Here is a 21854-nt window from a genome sequence, read left to right on the forward strand (position 1 = left end):
CTTCTACATAAATCAAATTTACAAAAAATAACGATAACAACTTTCTCCATTTCAAAAAATCAATTAGGATTTTGTATATGATTTATTTTTAGTAAAATATAAAAATAGATATTTCAAAACACGCCTTGATTTTTTAAAGTCGTTTTAAGCTTTAGAAATGCAAGAAGTCAGTTGTTTTAGTCTCGAAACGGTTCACCAACGTCATTGTTGTTTTAACCAATGCTCTTGCGACGAGTGACGTGACCACGTGGCATATCACGTGACCATTTTCACTTAACGTTAATTTTTTAATTGAAATCAATAAAATTTAATTAAATTTAGGCCAAGTTTAAAGCTAATAGTTATGTATTATCTTGTTAGACTTATACTTATACATATAGAAATAATTGCAAACTTGAATTGGCCAAAATTTGATAAATTTTAATTAATTTGAATAATGTGTAAAAATACAAATATTTATTTAAAAAGCAAAAACAATGCAATAACGATGTTGATTGTTAAGCCCATTCCTTAACTAAATTCTTATAAAAACAATGTTAAAACAATACAATTTAAAAATAATAAAACAACAAACAATGTTAAATTTTTGTCATTGTCATAACAATTCCTAGACAATACTTTGATTAAAACAATAACATAACAATGCGATTGTTCAAAACAATGCCTAAACAAACGCTGTTTTATAAATAATGCGCACAATGAAATATATATTTTATTAAATATATTGCACTACCGGTCGTATGGGAAAATAAAAATTTCAATTAATTTCCATTCAGTAAAATTCTGCCATTAGGTCGGTGGTTTTATGTAAAGGAGAGACAGGATGGGGTTAAGTCAACATGTTTGTTTAATCCAGCCTTTCACTTAAGTCTCGGCATGGTTGTTCAGCTAATATATATGCACCGCATAAAGTCAATAATGAATTGGTCGCTGTGTGCTTTAATTAACAAGATTTTAGGTCGTTTCAACAAAGTTATGGAAAACTGGTGTTAAACGTGTTAAAAAATGGGACATTTGATAAGTGTCATGTTAAATTAGAACGCATTAATATCCTATGATATGATTTATGTATTTTGGTATGACATTATATTTAAAAATTAAAGTTTTTTTGCCTAATAAAATATGTATTTTTCACATGCCTTTTTAACTAAAAAAAAAGGAAAAAATTTTAATTTTTTTGTTTAAATTTTTTATAGACTTAAAAATAATTTTTTTTTTATATATTTTATTTATTTTTGGTTTTATTAAAGTATATTTTCTGGCATTACCCACATATTTTGACCAACTTTCAGCTATAATTGTGAATGATTATTTCCCAATGTAAAGTCCATACGCCAAAAATCGTTCAACAAATAGCGATTGTTCCATCAAAATAAACCATTCTTGAAATTAAAACCATTTGCCTGAGAAAAATTCGCTTTCAAATACGGAACAAAACCTTGCCTAAAACAACAGCTCAAATTGAGATTTTACCAATAACGTTTGAGCCACCAACGTCGCAGATATTTCAAGTAGAAATTAAGTTTATAACTCTCAAATGAAGTCAACACACTTCTGTGTTGAGCTGTATTGGCGTTCTCAGAAGTAATTAATTTCAAGTGGATATAGTTCTATGAAATATGAGCCAGCACTTTAACTGTGCTGTAAAATAGATTGAAAATTACACGTATTTATTAATTGTTTGTAACATTAATCAAATCCGTTTTTAGCCCATTTTGTAAAAATATTTTCGAAAATTTGTCTGCCTTTGTGTTATATATTATGGTTTTAATTCAAAGGTTTAATTAAAAATGGGCATAAATATTTATAAATACATTTTTTGTAGCTATGTTATGTATGTTAACATACAGCTTCACATGGAATTAAATGACGTAGTTGGCTTATTTAAAATATTGATAACTTAAAAGACAATTTATGTAAATTCGTTTGAATTTTATTAAAAAAGAAACGGATAAATAAATGCATATAAAGCGGTAAAAAGGAACAAATTTATTCCTTTTTGTATTTTATGTTTAAAAAGAAATGCTGCGTTAAAAAAACTTGATATTTTAAAAAGATAGTTAACCAAAAAAATAATTCTAAAAGTTAACTTCGTAAAACTACATAAAAATAATAAGATTACCCTACGAAAAGTACACAGTATAACAACATAACACAAAAAATCAATTTTACCCTAATTTAAAGTTGATAAAAAAGTAATACTTGATAAAAAGTAAAAGTATAATAAAAACAAAAAATATACCCTATCAAACGCTTAAAACACCGCCATATAATAATAAGTGATACAAATATACTGATACCCTATCTTCTATGAAGATTTAACATTTTAATAAAAGCAATAATAGTAAAGATAAGAAAATACCAAAATGGCTGAAAAGTTTCAAAAAAAACGTGAACTTCGACAAAAAAAAAATTAAAAAAACTGATCAACGGAAATTTCGTCATACGTAACTTCCGGTTTCCTGACGTAAGTGATCGGTATTACTTTGACGTGACGTCAGCATAAGTTCGTCATAATGTTCGTGATCATGGGAACAGTGGCTTTGTTCATATAAAGGAGGAGGAGATGTTGGCATTGAGTGAGGACTGTATCTTGATTCTATGGTGCCTCCTGATGTACAGGTTTGGCTTGTAGACATCGTAGTATCTCCTCTACAATCACTGTAATGTAAAAAAATGGGGTTAGTTTAAGAAAAATATTGGGTCCAGTTACAGAAAAAAGGGAAAAGGTTATAGTTAGTTTAAAAAAAAAATCAGGTTTCAATTTAAAAAAGGGAAAAAATCTGGTTTTAGTTTGAAAAAAATTGGAATTAGTTTCCCCAAAAAAATAAAAAAGTTAGGGGTAGTTTAAAAAAATCTTGGAGGGGTTAGTTCAAGAAAAAATAGAAGAGTTTGTGATTAGTTTAGGAAAAAAAATTTGGCATACTTTTAAAAATATTGGAAAGTTTAAATTTATTTTAAAAAATCGCCTTAAAAATTAAACCAGGCTTTTATTTGGTTTTCAACAAAAAAGTTCGGCTTATTGTCATGTGATACACCAAGACGTATAGGAAATCATTGTTAAATTACGACTTACAAACTTAAAATGGCAAAAAAATTATGATTCTACGTAGAATATGTTAAATTAACAACATTCATTTAACCTTGTGGTGCAGTCCCAAGTGTTCAAAAATTACAAAAAATTTCAATTAATTTACCTGCAAGCGCTTGTGTTCCCCCCTCTTAATAACAACTTCGGGGCTGTTGTGTTAGTGTCGGTTGGTTTATACATTAACGTAAATTCCCTCCTTGCATCGACAGCTGCATCGCCGACTGTTCTTACACTTCTGTGCGTCGTAGAAGGACAAGCGCTTCCACATTCCATATACGTTCGATCGCTAGCGCTCGTACCATAGAATTCACGGCCGGCAGACGGCGCGCCAGGGTAGCGTGTAAATGCTGGTAGATACGCTTCCGGTATATAGAAATCGTTGCGATTATTAGCGCTGTACATTTTATTTCCTCGTTTTTTAAGAGTTTTTCTACGCAGTACAATCCCGACTGCTATTAAAACTATTGTTAAGATCATAATAGAACAACAAAGGGCGATTATCCATATCGGAATAACTTCATTGTTTTCATCTTTGACTGGCGATTTTGTTGCAATTATGACATCATTAGTCCAACTGTCGATGCATTCATCAGCAGATACTTGATCAGCGTCTTGGTTCGAGTAAAGAAGACAGATTGCATAATGAGTACTTGGATTTAAATTGTCAACAAAAATGGTTGTGTTTTCATCATTGGAACTCTTAATATCACTTGTAAAATCAATTAAGCTGTCATTTTCGATATAATTCAGCGCCTTCCCGCTTATTTTTGTTAACTCAGATGAATGTTCAAAACTACAGTTTTCACAAGTTAGTTTTCCATATAACAAGTAGGTTTGTATAAACGGTGGAACAGTGTACGCTGTGTTTTTATATGAAACCTGTAACTGCGTTAAACCTGAGTCATCAACATGTAAAATATTGTGTATATTTTTCGGGGCTTCGCAGGTGAAGGCCTCAAGGTCAATGCTGTTTAGGGTTACACCATGAAAAGCATAAGGCTGTGAGCATCGGATATTACTTTCACTGCTTAGGATTGATTTAGTTGTTGAGAGCCACCATTTTAAATACACCAAATAACAATCGCAGGTCCACGGGTTGTCTTGTAGTTCAACTGAATGTAATTGTTCAAGGTCTGTAAACGAATTTTCTTCGACACTTTTAAGTAGATTGAAACTCAAATCAAGTTTTGATAATTTTCGAAGATTTTTAAAACTGCCTTGGTCACCATTTTGAGAAGCAAAAATGAACTCGATTTTATTTCTCGAAAGCGTAAGTTCGGTGATATCTTCGGGCAGGTTACTAGGTATTTCAGTTAACTGGTTACCGCTTAAGCCTAGGCTCTGTAACGCTATAAGGCTAAACAGGCTGTGCGGTTCGATGTAGCGTTGTTCAATAACGTTATTCGATAAATCCAGTGCTTTCAGATTGACTAGGTGTTTTAAGGCTGTAACTGATACAAATTGAATATGGTTCCTGTCAAGAATAAGACGAATAAGGCTCGATGGTAAACCTTCTGGTATAGATGTTAGCAAATTGTTCGTTAAAACTAGGACTTTAAGGTTCGTAGTATCTTGAAATGCAGATGATGAAAGCCCTTGGTTTGTGATGTTGTTATCATCCAAATGCAGCTCGGTAAGTAGATCTAAACCTTGTAAAGCAGTCCTGCCAATATACTTAATACTGTTACTTCGCATTGATATCTCATATAAGCTATTAGGTAAACCAGAGGGGATTGAACTTAGTTTGTTGTGATGCATATCCAGCATTTCAAGGTTTGATAAACCAGCTAAATTTGCGTCGGTCAATGGCCCGTTTATGATGTCATTATTCTGCAAGTGTAATGTCCTTGTCGATTGCGGTATCCCATAAGGAACAAAATTTAACTCTCGGTCGTTGCAATAAATGATATTTCGATTCGGGTCGCAGCGACAGCTTCGAATACATTCCGAATTACATTGTGATGTCATAATAAATCCAATTGTCAGCAATATGCTGACGTAGTGTGTTGTTGTCATCGTTTTATTTTAAGTTTAAAGGTCACAAATTTAATTAACTTTTCATTTAAAATCTTAACTTCTGTAGTAATTAAAAAATAAAAAAGGTTAAAAGTCTAATATTTTATTATTTAGATTCGAATTATTGATATCAAACAAATCTAGAATATCGATTAAATGTATTTAAACTGAAACACTATAAGTTTAATAATATATCAAATTGATACAATTTGAAACTAGGTTGGGATTTCAAAATATCTGAAGTTCGGGCCATAAACTTGGCTTTTTAAAATATCTAGGGGTGATAAAACTAAAACCTTATTTTATTTTTTGTAATTTCAAACTGAAATATAAATAAAAATGAATAAAACACTATTTTAAAAACACGCTTAATCAATAAATATTCCGCGGGGATACGGGTTATTTATTGCCGTCGAAAACTGACGCCAGTCCCGATGTAATTTGATACCGAATCGAGCCATTGTCAGCTAAGCAAGACAAAACAGTTACAAAACTTGGCAAAGTAACAAATTACTGACAAGTCATTTTGTAACATTTTAAAAAGATATTATGAGTTTTTGTTATGATTTATTTTATGTTTAGAGGCACATGGCACGCTTTGGAAATGCCCAAAAAAATAACAAAAAAGTGAGTTTCAAAAAAACGCTTTTAAAACTTCCTTAAAAATAAAGTGCTCAATTTTTACGATTTATTTCCTTATTAAATTTAAATGTAAAAGCTTGATTCTAGTATGTAGATAAATAAAAACCTTTTAAAATAACCGCTTTAATATATAGCGCGTAATAGTTTTTTTTATTTACGAACACAAATATTTTTTTTAAGTCAATTGTAAAATTAATATTTTAATGAAATTCAATTTAAAAAAATGAATTTTCCCAAATTTTAAATAATAAAATCCAATTTTTCGTTTCAAATAGCAAAATTTTTCTAAAAATGAAGCAATATCAAAAAGCAAACTAACTAATACTAAATCTTTCCAAATACTGTCTACTATGCACTAACAATACCACATCCTTTTTTAAACAACAAAGATAAAACTCTAACCCTTGCAAAATAAAACAAAAACTCAGCTATGATCATAAATTAAATCGCTCGTAAAAACTCGTAACTTTCAACTAATTAGAGGCGCGCTATTCTCATATAAACCTCGCTATAATGTCGCCTTCTCAGTTCTCGCGTTATTTTTCGATGTCGCCCTTTTTCTCTCTCGGAATGCTTGTCTTATGACGTAATAGAGAGAACATAACGTGTGTTCGCGAAGCTTTGATATGAGACTAACCCATATTCCGTCGCGACTTCGTCTAAATAACAAATTGTTTTCGACAAGGTTTTTTGATAACTAACTAAACGAAATTTCATGTCAAATTTTGATAGGTTCAATTATAAAGTTAAATGCTAGTAAAATAAACCCAATATGTAGCTAATAAATAAATACAAGATGCTCTTTAAACAATGCGTTTATGTAATTTATGATTTTAAAGAAATAAATGCACTGAAATTCGTTTTTATTTCCCTTAAAATTAAGGTAAAAATAAATTGCCTTTTTTAAAAAAATAATAGTTTTGGTAAAAACTAACTTTTGTACTTTTATAGTAAACATAACAAGCTTTTTATTAAATGCTAAAAAAATTTGAAATAATTACAAAATAAAAAAAATATTATTAAAAATATCAAAAAATTTAGTTTTGCTTTTAAATTAAAACTTTTACACAAACAATCACAATTCTCACACAGTCTAAATTTCAGTGAAAAAATTATTTGATCTCTTTTGCAATCGAGCATGAGACGCTAAAGTATCTAATTTCTATCGAGGTATACGAACAAAAAACCACCAATTTTCAAACTTCTATTTTCCATATCCGCCAATAAATAAAAAACCTCACCTTTATATTTTCACAAGTGATTAAACATAATTGTTTGATTTGTGCCTTGGTTAAAATAACTTTCGATTGCCTGGGTTAATTTTTCAATCAATCTATACCAGGATTTCATGTTAGTTGTTATTAATGCTTTGATAACTTGTCCACTACTTTAACATTGCATAAATATTATGTTATTAAAACTTTTGTTAATGCTTGCTAAGGCTTAAATTTGTTTTATTGTTTAACTACTTATATAATCTATCTAACTGGCTAACTCTACATTAAAGAATCAATACTCAGCGTTAATTAAATTGCCAATAAGTGTTAAAAAGTAATTTTTTTTGCAATTTATGTTTAAATGCTGAAACTAGCAAAGTTGATTTTAAAAATAGGTTTAAAGTTCTAATATTGGGGAATTCCCGCCTATTTTTTTAATATATCTTGTTTAATATATTAGAGATATTGTTTCACATGCCCTGTTGAAATTAAAGAATATAATTCGGTCCCTTAGGGTTAATAGTAAAGCGATCAAACGATATACAAGAAAGTTTAAGTTATTAAGCCCGGTCTTACGCTACGGATTATGACGTTTAAAAGCGGCTTTGTTCGGGAATAGACGATCAAAGTTGTCTCATAAATACACGGTTTTGATTGGTTAAAAGTAAAAATAATTCGTCGTCTGTAATTTATAATTTCCTCATAATTAAAATGATGGACAGAAAACTTGACAAGGTTAAATAATTTCATGTTTAGATTTTAACCTTAAATTCCTTTAACGAAATTCGTTTTAACATATAAGTGCTAAAATATAGAGGTTTTTGAAATCTTTTTAAATAGGTCATTTTCAAAGAATTTTTAATTATTTTATTGGAACTGTAACTTTTAGATCCCAATTTAAATCTATTTAAATTAAATTTTAAATTTGCAAATGCATTCCACCTATATATATCGTATTGCCAAAAATTTAATTCAATTATTATTGATTTAAAATCAAAATTTTAAAAATGAAAGTTAAATATTTTGTGATATTTTTGTTTGTTTATCAAACTTTATGCGGTTCTTATTGTTTAATGTTTATGCTTTAATATCTTTGTTTTGTGGGTTTTTGGTAAATGATTAACGAACAAATTTAATAAGCACAAATGCGTTTATTATTATACTTGCACAATGTTGGTGATATTATAGGAACAATTTAAGTAAATTATGAAAAAACTTACTGCTAAAGTCTTAGTTATAGGAGCCCAAGGTTAGTTAAATGTTTAAACTTTTTGCATGAAATAAGGATTGTAAGAATATGTGCAAAATTGTATATGTAAATTACTGTTTATTTATTTAATTCATTTGACCATTACTGGCAATAAATCTATAATATGGTACTTTTATTTTATTTTAATTTTATATTTAGTTTGTCTGTAAAATTGTTAAAATTTATATGTATATTCTACATTCTTATTACCTTATAGTGTTAGTACTTTTTTAAGCAAACATACACAATTTTAAGTAAAGTTAATATGAAGGTTTTGACCTTTTTCAAGCATATTTTATGTATTTTAGTTGTACTTTCTAGTTTAACTTAATTTGTAATCTAATATAAATATTGGGCACTCGGTCATCTGTGGTAAGAACGAATTAAGGTCAACTTTAATTCTTTCACTTTTAATTTTTGACAACTTTAAACCGGGTTAATATTATTTAAACACAAAACCAGGTGCTCTTATGTTTTGATTCACAATTTTATTATGAATGAAAAATTTTGTTACGCCGTTCTAGTTTAAAATACAGTGTCATGCTTTTTGATAATTAAAAGATTTTAGTTTTGCTTTCAATAGTATGTTAACTTCATATCGGGATTTTGTGTTAATTATTATTTTTGAAGATCTAGTTTGTGAAATGTTGTTGATTTTTGGTGACTTTCATTTAAAAACAAAGTCAAAATGGTATAAAAACTTCAAAAACACCATGTTTTATATATAATTTAAAGCATTTATTTAATAAATTAAATAAAAAATTGCTGATTTTTGCATTTTTGGTATGCAGGAGTTTTTAAATTACATAATTATGGTTAAAATGCAATCTTCTTCATATAAGTAACTGTAAAACATATATTTAACCTTACCATGTTTGTTACTATAGTGGTAATTATACACTTACAATACCTCGTCATTTAAACACTAATTTTTACTTGCATGTTATTACGAAGTTATTTTGGTTTTGGGTTTTCAAGTATTTTAACAATTTGTTTCTGGCGACTCGGCGCTGTTATAAGTTAATAATTAGCATGGTGACGTCATAATGATAGTGTTTAAACACTGTCGAATGACTTAATATAGTAAAGGATTTAAAATAGTAAATGTAACGCCGTAAATCTTAATTTTATTGCTTTACAAATAAATTTTAAATCAAAATTTAAATACAATTTAAAAAGTTGATGTTTTTAAATTTATCTTGTTAATTTAAACGGTTAAATATATCAAAACAATTCTATTTATTAGATTACAACTTATTTAGGAAACTTTTAAGAGCACAAAACAAATTAATTCGCTACAATTCCTTTTATTTCTTTATAAATCAACCTGTAACTCGCTACCTTAATTAATAAACAATCGACTTAATTAGTGTATTCACTTGTTTGTTTGTAAATTCTCGAATTAAAGTTTAAATTTAATTCCCACAGCAATTTTCGAATTCAAAAAACATCGTTTTTTTACGAGACGCGATAAAAGCATTCTAGTATCGGATGACAGTCTATGACGTAATAGTAGGATCGCGAAAATGCGATTTTTGGTATTTTTTCTCAAGTTAAAGTTGTAATTGTTAAAATATAACATTTATAAGTTGGTTTTGGCATAGTAAAATTAAATAATTTTTCGATTGAATGACTTTAATATTTGAACATTTGTTTAACAAGAATTTTTATGTTTATTAAGATATTTTAAAATTTTTAACTTCAAAATGTTTTTAAAATCACATTCTAATGTACTGATAGTCAAGAATTGCTTTATCATAGTTTTAATCATAATTTAAATCCTTCAACAGTTTGGGTATTTTGTGTATGGGAATTTTTAGAATCGACAATAAATATATCAACAAATAAAATGATTTTATTCTAATCAAATATGTTTAGTTACTACTTTTATTTATTTACATTGGGGAGTTAATAGTTAAAATATGTGACCTTAAGTACAACTTTGAGTAACATATGTAACCTGTCTGCTTTCAATTTAAAATAATAAACTTCAAGCTTGGGCTGAACTTTTTACCTCAACTCTCTCTTTTTTACAGGAACCGGGAAGACTTCTCTCGTTTTCCGTTTCACGAAGAAGGCATTCCCGAGTCACGTGATGCCAACTGTGGGAGCGGACTACAGCGAAATAGTGCAGTAAGTTTTAAACTTCTCAAGTATTTGATCGTTAAATTTTAAGCAGTTTTTAGTGCAAAAAATTATTTTAATCAATCTTTTTATTTTTTAAATATTTGATAAAAATAAAAGAGTTTAGTTTAAGTACAAAACAATTATTTAAATTTTTCTATTTTTTATATCTAATGTAAAATACTTTTTTGTAACCTTAATAACCTAAATTTTAGCCCATATACATTTTCTTGGTTACCTAAATTAGCCCCATATACATTTTCTAATAGAATATCATAATTTACAATATAATTAGCAAGTCAATTACATTTATTAAACACTAAAAAGGCGCGAACATAAATTAAAATGTTGTTAAATGTGACACCTTGATTCTGTGCCTGCGTTTCTATAAATTTACAACAATTAGCAAAGTCGTCTGTCTCCATAAACTGCAAACCACTTCCTCTAATTTATTACAAAATCTCGAGAGAATGTCTAACTTTAAAAACACAAGTCTCCATTTAGTCTGTTGACCTCCACTGACCCCTACGTTTTATTGGCCATTTAACTGACCAATCATGTGACAGCTTGCATGTTTATCAATATTTGTTGAGCGAGTGGTTTTTACTTTCGTTTTTTTGTCGGGCGCGTCGCCGGAAAACGACGTAATTTTAATTTCGTTTATTTACAATCAATCGCACAAATTGAGTGCATTGTTATGTTAATATAGAGACCAACTCTATCTTACAACTCTGTTTTATTTGTTCTACCTTATGACGTCATAACGACTAATAAACATTAGCGACGACAGCGTGTTGTAATCATCTATTTCCTTTTCTAATTTAAACGAAAAATGACAGAGTTACATCTTGGCGATTTCGCGCAAATATTAACGAAAAAAAACGATTTAATTAATTGAAATGTAAATACTCTGCTTGTCGGATATGTTCTAAATACAAATATTTGTTCAAGGCGTTTAACTGAAGTAACAGAGTTCGTTTGAATACAAGAGAAACAATGTTTTTTAGATATGGTCCAAAAACTCGTAAAATTCGCAGATTAATGATTTAATTTTACGGCCTGTTGTAAATTAAGTGATTAGGTTTCGGTTGTATTTGCAAACCAGCAAAACAATCAAATTAATCTTACTAGGGCGATGTTCTTTTACGACTAAACAAATAAAAGCATTTTGTTAAACTGTCAATTATAAATTTTTAACAAAATCAAATTTTTAAAATTTTTTTGTACAAATTTTTTTTACAAATTTTTTTTTTACAAATTTTTTTTGTACAAATTTTTTTTGTACAAATTTTTTTTACAAATTTTTGTTGTACAAATTTAAAAAAATTTTTGTATATACATTTACTACCGTTAAAATTATATATTTTGTCGAATTGTTAATATTTTTTAATCGGTTTTAAACATTAAACTATAGAGATATTAAAAACAATAAATTTTAAAAATTGTAATTAAAAAATAAAATATTGACACTTACTAATTGTAACACATTTTAAATGCCTAAAACAATTCTTAAAACAAATTTTTTGATTAACACTCCATTACATATAGTTACTCTTTGTATTTTTTGGTTTTAAAAACATAAAGGTTACTATTGAAAGTTTATTTAAACCTCCGTATAAGGCGACAAGGAAATGTAATAAGTTATAAGCTCAATATCAAATTTCATATTCTAGCTTATTACTTTGATATTGGATTCAATTACAACTTATTACGTCACAATACGGCTTTGTAAGTTTAAGCTAGACATGGCAACGAAGTCTCGCAATAAATACAAATCTTTAAAAATATAAAAACTTTTTAAACTTGGCTTTAAATTGCGTCAAAAGTTAGTTTAGTCAAATTTATTTTAAAAGATTCTAAAAATCACGACGTGCCAAAACTTTAATCTTTTGATTTATACAAAATTTAAATCGAAAATTCAATTGTTAAAGTGTATTAGGATATCGAACAAATAGCATTGTTAACGTGACAATGTAATAATAGGCTTAAAACGATTGTTTATCTAAACAATTGATAATTAGATCGTCCAACGCTCGATTTTTGAACACGAACTTGCGCTAATTTTAAGTGATTTCTCTTAAACGCTTGAACGAAAATATTTATTATGACGTCACAAGGTTTGACGTGACGTAACACAGGCTGACAATGAGATTGTTTTGACGACTTAATCCCTGCGTCCTGGATCACTTTCGTTAAATTGAAATGAGTAATTCTAGAACGATTGTTTAAGATTAAATATTGCATCGAGCGTAGTATGAGTTGTCTCAACATTTCAAATTGAAATTGAATACCGACCTCGATGGTGGTCGAAATATTTTGAAATATTTTGAAATATTTTTATTGTATTGAGACATAAATAAGAAAAAATCGTCGGTTTTTTAAATGGCTCCGTGTGTCAAAATGTTATTGGATTGGTTGAATTTCCTAGAATTTGTTATATTGTTTGTATTTTCAGGATTTTTTTTTTTTTTTTAATAAAAATGTTAAACTGTCATTGAATAGTTTTTTTTAATTTTCTAGATTTTATTTTGTTGTTGGCATTTTTATATTTGTCCTTTTTTTGTTGTTGATTTTATTTTTATTTAAAAATGCTAAATTGTCATTAAATTAATTTAGTTTGTTAGACTATTTTAGGTTGTTGGTATTTTTGTTTTTTTGCATATTTTTTGTTTAGTTTTATAAATATTAATTTTTTTTAATATATAAGTTTGATAGGTTATATGTATTTTTGCATTTTATTGTTTGTATTTTTGTTGTTATTATTAGGTTTTTGGTATTTTTGTATTTTTAGTGATTTTTAAATGATTAAAAAAATAGACTAAATCGAAAATTTACAGAAATTAATAAATAACTAAATAAGTTAAATTAAGTCTATAAATTCCTAATAATTTAACCTCGTAAATCACACAAAAGATTTAAATATTTAAACAACAAACAGTTTAAGCGTGGATACAAGTTACCAAAACACAAACGGCTTAGATTTCTAATTGCATTTGCAGTGATTATACGCTAAACAGGTTTAATTGGATCACAACATTTACGGTAAACACTGCATTTAAACCTTGCTTTAAATATTGACAAATTACTTTGCCAATAAGCGCAATCAAATTCTATCTACACCTACAATGTTGAAGGTTAATTACAGAGTTTAAGGGATTATAAAAAAAGGGGTTTGCTATCTTTTTGAGTTAGTTGTTATCACGTTTTTTAAATTCTAGAATGAAAGCTGGCTTAAATTTGCGTTCACACCTTTCTTGTAGAATTATCCAAACCGCGCTTTTAATCGGGTTTTGGCGTTTGATAGACTGTCGGGAACCCACACTAATCCTACTTAATCCACCCCTGATTGTTCTAAACATAACATCATTATTGCGTCATAACCACCTTATGTGATGTCATAATTGGAATGCGGTGTAGTAGGTGGGTGAATAGACAAGACCAATAAATGACATCCGCCCCAAAATAGAACAGTGTTTTCCCTAAACTATTAGTTTTAAATAATTTAGCGTAAATATTGATATCACAAAATAAATATTATTATAAATAAATTAAATTTTTTAAATTTTGGTTTAAAATTAAATTTTACTAATTTTTTAATTAAATCTGTATAAATTATGAAATTATTTTAAAATGTTTTGGCAACCTTATATTTTTCAAAATATCCGTGTTCCCATAATCAATATTTTTTTGTGAATTTTTTGTTATGAAAAAGTAGTGAAAGTATGTCATCGATATGCGCTTAGCCTAGTATATGTTTACACACATGGTTGTATTGGGTGCTCGTGGTACTTACAATCCACTTCAACAAAACTCCCGACTTGTACGAAATCATCTTTTTGCTAGGCAGACTTAATATGGTGTAAACTCCGTTTAATCATATTTTACACTTGTATTTTGGGTTTGGATTTTTAACTATTGATGGAAAAAAGTAACGCTTGTATTATTGGTTATGATTTAAATATTTTATGTAAAAAAAATTTAGGCTTTTTTACGTTAAACTTTGTTTGTTTTATTCGATTTTGCCCCAGACTTTAGTTGTGTAAATTTTTTTATTGACCCCATAATATTACCTAAACCCAGTCTTAAGTTGTACAATTTTAAAATCTTTTTAACGCTCTTATATTACCTCGACCCAGTTACAAATTGTACTAATGTTTAGAATTTTATTGATCTCATGTTATAACCCCAACTCAGTCTTATGTTGTACAAGTTTAAGATATTATTGACCTCATGATATTACCCAAACCTAATCTTAAATTGTACAAGTTTAAGATATTATTAACCCCATGATATTACTTTAACCCAGCCCTAAGTTGTACAAGTTAAAAATATTGCTTTTTTATCATTATTCCAACCTGGCTTAAGAACAGAACAAGTTTATGTCATATTAACCCCATTGTATATATATAAAAATGCTCTATTAGGTAGGCTATAGTTTTGGTCTGAAACGATTTAATTAAACACTCTTAAAGCAGTGGGAATCAACCCACAGTCGAAACCAAGTTATTTCGATTACATTGCATTATAAATCACTTCCCCTTTAACATTTTCACACACGTAATAAAATTGAAGTTTGATTGTAAAGTTAATTGTGGTTTTATTGCATACAGGTGCTTCTTACTATAGAGTTACTTCACTTTGAATGTAATTTAACTCCCTTTAACTAGAGAATATAGGCCTAAAGGGGACAAATGTAACTTTGTTACACAGACAAAATTTTGTGAATTTCAATAAAATCCCACGCATTTTAAAAACAAAAAAGCAAAATTTTGAAAGTTAGGAAAATGTCCCGACGGAATAGACTTCATTTAAATTACAATTTCACGGATTCACAGTTATATTAAAAGTTTTAAATAGCGTGACCGTATACTTAATAACGTGCTGTAACTGAATGCTTGTAAGCATCTGTTGGGTTTTATTAATAAAAGTCTGCCTGAAGTCCCCTGACGATCTATTTTACATCGTTATTAATACTTACATACTTGTTAAATCTGTACCATGGGATTTATATCATGTTTTTATGATTTGTGTAATTGAAATATTATTTTTGGTGGTTGTTTTTAAACAGTTGAGGTTATATTTGATATTTTTGGACAAAAAAACGTCTGAAAATTACAGAAAACTTTGTACATATCGTTATTTACGTTATAAGACATGGACTTTATACACTTTATATAGAAAATATAGGCTATTTTACTTTAAAAATTAAAAAAAAAAAAAATTTAAAACGCAAACATAATTACATCATATGTCAAACATATATACCAACAGGAAAACTGCTCTTAGCCTAAAGAGAAAATCATTTAACCTTGTTCAAATTACCAATTAACATAACATCAACGTAAAAGCATGCTGGCTATAATGTATAGGCTGTTTACACGGGCACAAAACATAGTTGATGTTATTAATCCTTAGTTTGCATTGCACATATCGATCAGACTTAAACCTAGGCAGCCAAGTCATATGCGCCATTGGTAAGGGGAAATTCGTGTTGAAATTTTGCTCCTGTCTTTATAACGTTGGTTAGTCATATGTATGTTTTTGGATTAAGTTTTTTTGGGTTGTATGGTATGGTGGTTGATTGTTTGTTTTTGGATTTTTTGTGTAAACATCTGATATCGACATTGATTTATTTTTCATTTTTACTTTATAAAAAAATTTTAAAATGTGTTTAGTAATCGGTAAAATATGTTCTAGTAAAAAAACGGTTAAAAATAGCAAGTTCTTCAAATCAAAAAATTGTACGTTAAACAACAAATATTAAGCCCTTAATTATATTAAGAATTCGTATATTTACCAAATATTTTGTTGTTGTTGTGAATTTAAAAAAATCTGTTTTTTAAAACCTTTATTTTTATTAGGGGTTCAAATTTCTTCGCGGCTTAACTAGATTAAAGCGAATGTAATTGGACCTAAAGTTAAGTTGAAACACTGGGGAAAAACACACGAATAAAGAATTAAAGGCTTTATAGCAAAAACGTGCTTTTATCCGAAATATTTTAATGAATTCTAAACGCTCTTGGGTACGGCAAACCTTTCACAAATTCTCCTTTTAAAATTCTGGCAGTCTTAATCTTTGCAAACATTAAAAACCTGGCCTCGGTTTTTGTAGGTCTAAGAGCGTCATAATACTTGCATTGTGACGTGAACCATGTCGTTTGAATAAGATTATCAACAAATCAGTCTGGTTTGAGGTTTGGTTAAAAAGAAAACAGACGGAATATGGTTCAAAAACAAACACTTGGCCTTTCAAATATGATTTGCCAAATAAACCATTAAACTTGAAAAATAAACCAGCATAACTTTATGGTTAATTAATAACCACATTTAACAAATAAAAGTATTTATAAAAAATTTAAAGCTACTATTATTATCTAAATTTTGGTTTTACTATAAATGTAATTAAAAATTGACGTTTTTTAAGCATTTGCTATTGCAAAATTTACGGTATTTGTAATAAATTTTTTATAAATAATAATATTGTTAAAATTAACTTGTTTATTTAAAGGGAGATCGGAGATTATGAAGTAAAGTTACAAATATGGGACACTGCGGGACAAGAAAGGTTTAAATCATTGGTAGGTTTAAAATTGTCTTTCTTATGTATTATAAGTTATAACTACTGTCTTAAAATACAAATATTGTAAATTACAAAAATAAATACAACACTTAAACATACATTAATTACTTTATAATTTAAATATTTTTTTTTTATGCTTTATAAATGTGTTAAAATTTAGTAGGTATATTGTTTTATTATTATGGGACTGTTTGAAGGTTTAAAAACACAAAAAATAAGGCATAAGATGGTATTTTTGGAATTTATTTATTGCCAAAAACCAACAAAATTGTTGCCAAGGAAACTTAAATTTTTTCCGGCCCTAACGGTTTGCTCCAATTCCAATCCTAACTTATTTGAGTAATTATTTAAACCTTTTTTTGTTTCAGTGAAAAAATGGGCTAAAAAAGGATCACACGCTTCGGCATTATAGTTTATAAAAAAATAAAAATGGCGTCTTTTTAAATGTTAAAAATATATATTTTTTTTAATTAAATGAATTGATTAATTAAAACAAAATAAATGGTATATTAAGGCAATATTTTAATAAAAGTTGTTTAAAATTATATAATATATTACAAATAGTGTACAAAAAACATATATTTTACCCCTAATAACCCCCAAAATAGGGGTTAACCATAAACCACCCCAGTTCAGTTGCAACTATTTTATCTTTTTCACTTTTTTTTTTATCTCGTTTCAATAATAAATGGCTGGCGTCAAAAAACTTTTGGTCGTGGGTATTTTCAATTGAGCGTAACCATAATGCATTGCGCGCTATATGATGTCACGTGACACCGGGTTGTAATTACATCGCTTATCTGGGGGAGTCGATGCGCACTTTACGAAGCGGGTTCCCATTTATTTGTTTGTCTGTCTTTTGGGGGGCTCATTTGTATCCATTTTTGTTGCTTTTAAAATTTTCTAGTGATATCTATGCACTAACTAACTAAAGGTTGAAATCTTGGCTTTATTAAAATTTATTCAAAACTAACTTTTATTTATATTGTGTATTTTTTGTGATTTGTGTTTTATTGGAAAATATTAAAGTTAATTAGCAAAATTTAAAAAAATAATGCTGGGGGTTAAATTCAAAAAAAATAATGCTAGGGGTAAATTTATGTGGGTTAAATTCTTGGGTTTATTGAAATCTAAATTTAATTTTATTGAGTTAAAGTTTTAATGTCAAAAATCGCTAAAATTAATTATCAAAATCTAAAAAAAATTTGGCATTTAAAAATAACATAAATTGCGTATGAAAAAAAAATAAATTGCCTAAAACTTAAAAAATAAAACACCTTTAAATTAAGTTCTAAATTTTTAGCCAGTTTTAAAACAAAACTCTATACTAAAAAAGGTTACATAGTTAAAATAAATTTTTAATGCATTAAACTTTTAAACTAAATCCCTATGTTCAATTAGATGTGCCTGAATAAGTTAATAAATCCTTTATAAATCAATTGAATACCAGATGGCTTAAGGCCTGGGTTAAGTTATGACTAACCTAGGGTACAGATATAAAGTTACAGTAAATGGTGGAGTTAATACGCAATCAAATTCAATTGCTACTTCGAGTGCTAGGTTTTATTGTTAGGTTGGCTTTTATTGAGTTTATGTAGGATATAGCATTGTTGTGATATATACACTGTAAATATATATAAGCGTTTATTTAACTAAAAGAATAATTTAAATTTTAAAAACGATTTTTTTATTATAAATTAACAATGATAAAAAAATTTTTGAAAAAAAAATGTATTATCTGTAAATATTTATGTTTTATATTATTTAATAAACAGTTTTGTATTTTACATACCAATAATTTTAATTTTTGCATTTTGCATAATGTTATTGAGAAAATTTAAGAAAGTGTTTAAAATAATATAAACTTTTTTTTAAATATATATTATCTGTGATTAATTATGTTTTATGTTAATTAAATAATAGTTTTCCGTTTAACATAATATTAATTTTTAATTGTATTAATAAAATTAAAAAAAAAACGGTTTAAAATGAAGAGAATTGAATAAATATTTTATTTTAGATATGTCAATTTAATTTTTTATGCAAACCATTTTAATATACCCATTTATATTTATCGTAAGCCAATTAAAAGGTACATTACACCAATTACATAAAACCGATAAATAATTAATTTTCTAATAATTTATTTTTAAAAATAAATTTTTACCCAAAACATTTTTAATTAATTTTTATTCAGATGCCGATGTATTATAGAAATGCTAATGCTGCTTTGATTCTCTATGACGTAACAGACCAAAGTAGTTTTCTAGCTTTAAAGCATTGGGTTTCAGGTAATTAGGATTTAAATATTAATATTCAAGATTAAATTTATTTTAATTTTTTAAATTTAATTTTTATTCTAGAATTACGACAACATGACGTAGATGGAAAAATTGGTAAATATTATTTTTAATATTTAAAAAAAATAATCAAACATTTTTTTTTGATTTTTTTGTTAATTTTAAATTTAAACCTTTTTTTACTTGTTATTTTCACAAACCAATCTAGTTTATTAATTTTTTTTTTTTTTTTTTAATAAGTATTTTTAATTTTAATGTCAATTAATTTTAATATTTTTTGGGTAATTTTGGTTAATTACTTGGTTGGCATTTAAAAAAAATAAACAAATCCATTTTATTCAATTTTTTAAATTTTAGAATTTTTTTTAAAACTTACATTAATTTTTTGGCCTTTTTTTTAATAAATATTTTCAATTTTTATAGTTAATAATTTTTTTATATTTTTTGTATTTCGTTTCATTTTAGTTAAATATTTGGTTGGGAATAAATGTGATTACGTGGAACGAAAAGTCGTCCAATCAGAAGTCGAGGCTTTTTCGCAGCTGATTGGTGCTCATTTTAGGGAGGTGTCTGCATTGTCCAATCATGGTAAAGAAATTTAATTTACTTAAAATTAAAAATTAAAAAAAAATAATAATTTAAAAAATGATTAAAAATTTTAAATTTTAGATAAAAAATTGATTAAAAAATTAGATTTTAATTAAAAAACATTTAAATGTTTAAAAAGTTATTTAATCAAATTTAAATATTAAAATAATTAAAAAAATTCCAAATAAAAATCAAATTATTCAAAAAACAATAAATTTAATCTACTTTAAAAACATATATGTAAAAAATATTGAAAAAAAAAACAATATGAAAAATTAAAAATCAAAAAAGGTGTTAAAAAAATTAATAAAAGTTTAATTTTTAGGAATAAACGAAATGTTTATGGATTTGAGCATCAAACTAATCCACACTTCACAACTAAAAAGATCCAAGTCATTTACTCCTATGACGTCACCAACAACCTTGTCTGCAAATAAATATTTGTTTGATAGTCATGAAAATAATGGAAATAAAATTGGGTACACTTCAAAATGGTGTTAGAAAGGTGAAAAAATTTTAATTAAATTAAAACTAATTAATTTGGTAAATTTTTAATTTTTTTATTAAGAAATTTGTTCTGATTATTATTTATTACGTGTCTATAGGTTGTAAATATTTTTTTCAAGTTAATAATAATTTAAAAGGAAGTATTATTTAATTAACAATATTTAAAATTGGTTCGCTTTGAACTTAAAGTTGTTATTATTAAATTATAACCATGACTCTAAAACATATTAACATATAAACAAAACAACTATAAACACGTGGTTTTTAATATTAATCCGACCAAAAAAAATTAACTTTTGACCAAAATTTTAGAAGTTTAAGAATTGAATTTCACAGACAATTAGTTAAGAAGTAATTATAACTTACACTTTAAAGCCTTTTGTTACATCACAAGCGCTGTATAATCACGCGGTTTTGACATTGTAACTTTTTGTTTAAATACATAATCTCGTTTAGTAACAATAACAAAACGTAACAGTTACATTGTGACGTCATAATAATACATTGTTGGTACAGGGTTTTGGTTTTGAAACCGCCTTTTTTGCGAAGATTAGCGCGAACCTGTTATAGCTTTGTACGCGAAAAGCTCGAATTTTTAAGTTTAATCTTTATAGCAATTAGCATCTTAACAATTGTCGTTGTTTTAATAAAGAATTATTTTTTTAACTTTTGTTTGTGAGAATTTGATTTTAAAATTTAAATTAAAAGGTAAAAAAATTTATAATAAATTAATAATAATTTAACTTAATTTATCTAAACTATTTTTTAAAAAACAAAAACTAATTCTAATAAAAATACAAATTTAACTTAAAACTTTATTTTAAAATCTAAAAAAAAGTAAAAAAAAAATTAAAATAGGTTAATATTAATTTTATTAATTTTACTTGAAGATTCGCCTAAATTTTAATATTTAATAAACTTAATTTTAAAAACAAAAACTTATTTAAATAAAAATACAAATTTAATATTTTAGAATCAACAATTTGGTGAAAAAATTTCAAATTTTAACTTTCTAAACTTAAAAAAATTGTTTTGTTTTAAATACAAAAAAAATAATTTTGGTAAAAATACTTATTAAATATTTCAATACACACAACATTTAGTCTATACTAATCACGTGACCTGTCTCCACGTTTATTTTAAACTTGATTGAAGATCGATAAATTCTTATTATAAGGTTAAATGAGTTGAGGTTTTTAATTGTGGTATTGATAATAATAAGAGTTTAAAGTTTTATTTGTTTTTATAGATTTTTGCATTACTTTAAAATATTAAAAGAATTTAAAGTTTGTTTGTTTTATGGAGTTTTTTGGGCATTACCTTAAAAGATATAAATATGAGTGCAGCTTTAGTATTGAACTGTTTATTTGCTTAAAAATACAAAAAAATTATATTTAAATTTTATTGCGTAAAAAATATTTGTAAATTAAAAATTATTTTTGATTTAAAAAAATAATTTTAACAACATGTTGTTTTATAATTTAAACAAACAAATCCTAAAAAACAAGTCCAAAATACGTCAATAATTAATTATACAAGA

The 21854-nt window shown here is 26.6% G+C and overlaps 2 protein-coding genes across 2 annotated transcripts; one reads left to right on the plus strand and one right to left on the minus strand.

The window, feature by feature from the left end:
* Positions 1–1923: 1923 nt before the first annotated feature.
* LOC145764177 (uncharacterized) lies at positions 1924–5164 on the minus strand. Its single transcript, XM_082575778.1, has 2 exons — positions 3198–5164; positions 1924–2661 (listed from the first exon to the last, which is right to left on the minus strand). Exons 1-2 carry the CDS (start codon positions 5105–5107, stop codon positions 2442–2444), a joined length of 2130 nt encoding a protein of 709 aa, XP_082431904.1. The 5' UTR covers positions 5108–5164; the 3' UTR covers positions 1924–2441.
* A 3008-nt stretch (positions 5165–8172) lies between these two features.
* Positions 8173–20308, plus strand: LOC145763935 (ras-related protein Rab-22A-like). The gene is made up of 7 exons (XM_082575493.1): positions 8173–8215; positions 10252–10348; positions 16848–16917; positions 19117–19210; positions 19283–19315; positions 19685–19807; positions 20133–20308. The coding sequence occupies exons 1-7, from the start codon at positions 8173–8175 to the stop codon at positions 20306–20308; spliced, it is 636 nt and encodes a 211-aa protein (XP_082431619.1).
* The last annotated feature ends 1546 nt before the right edge of the window (positions 20309–21854 follow it).

The sequence above is a fragment of the Corella eumyota genome, chromosome 1, assembly GCF_963082875.1.
Source record: "Corella eumyota chromosome 1, kaCorEumy4.1, whole genome shotgun sequence".
In the NCBI taxonomy this organism is placed as follows: domain Eukaryota; kingdom Metazoa; phylum Chordata; class Ascidiacea; order Phlebobranchia; family Corellidae; genus Corella; species Corella eumyota.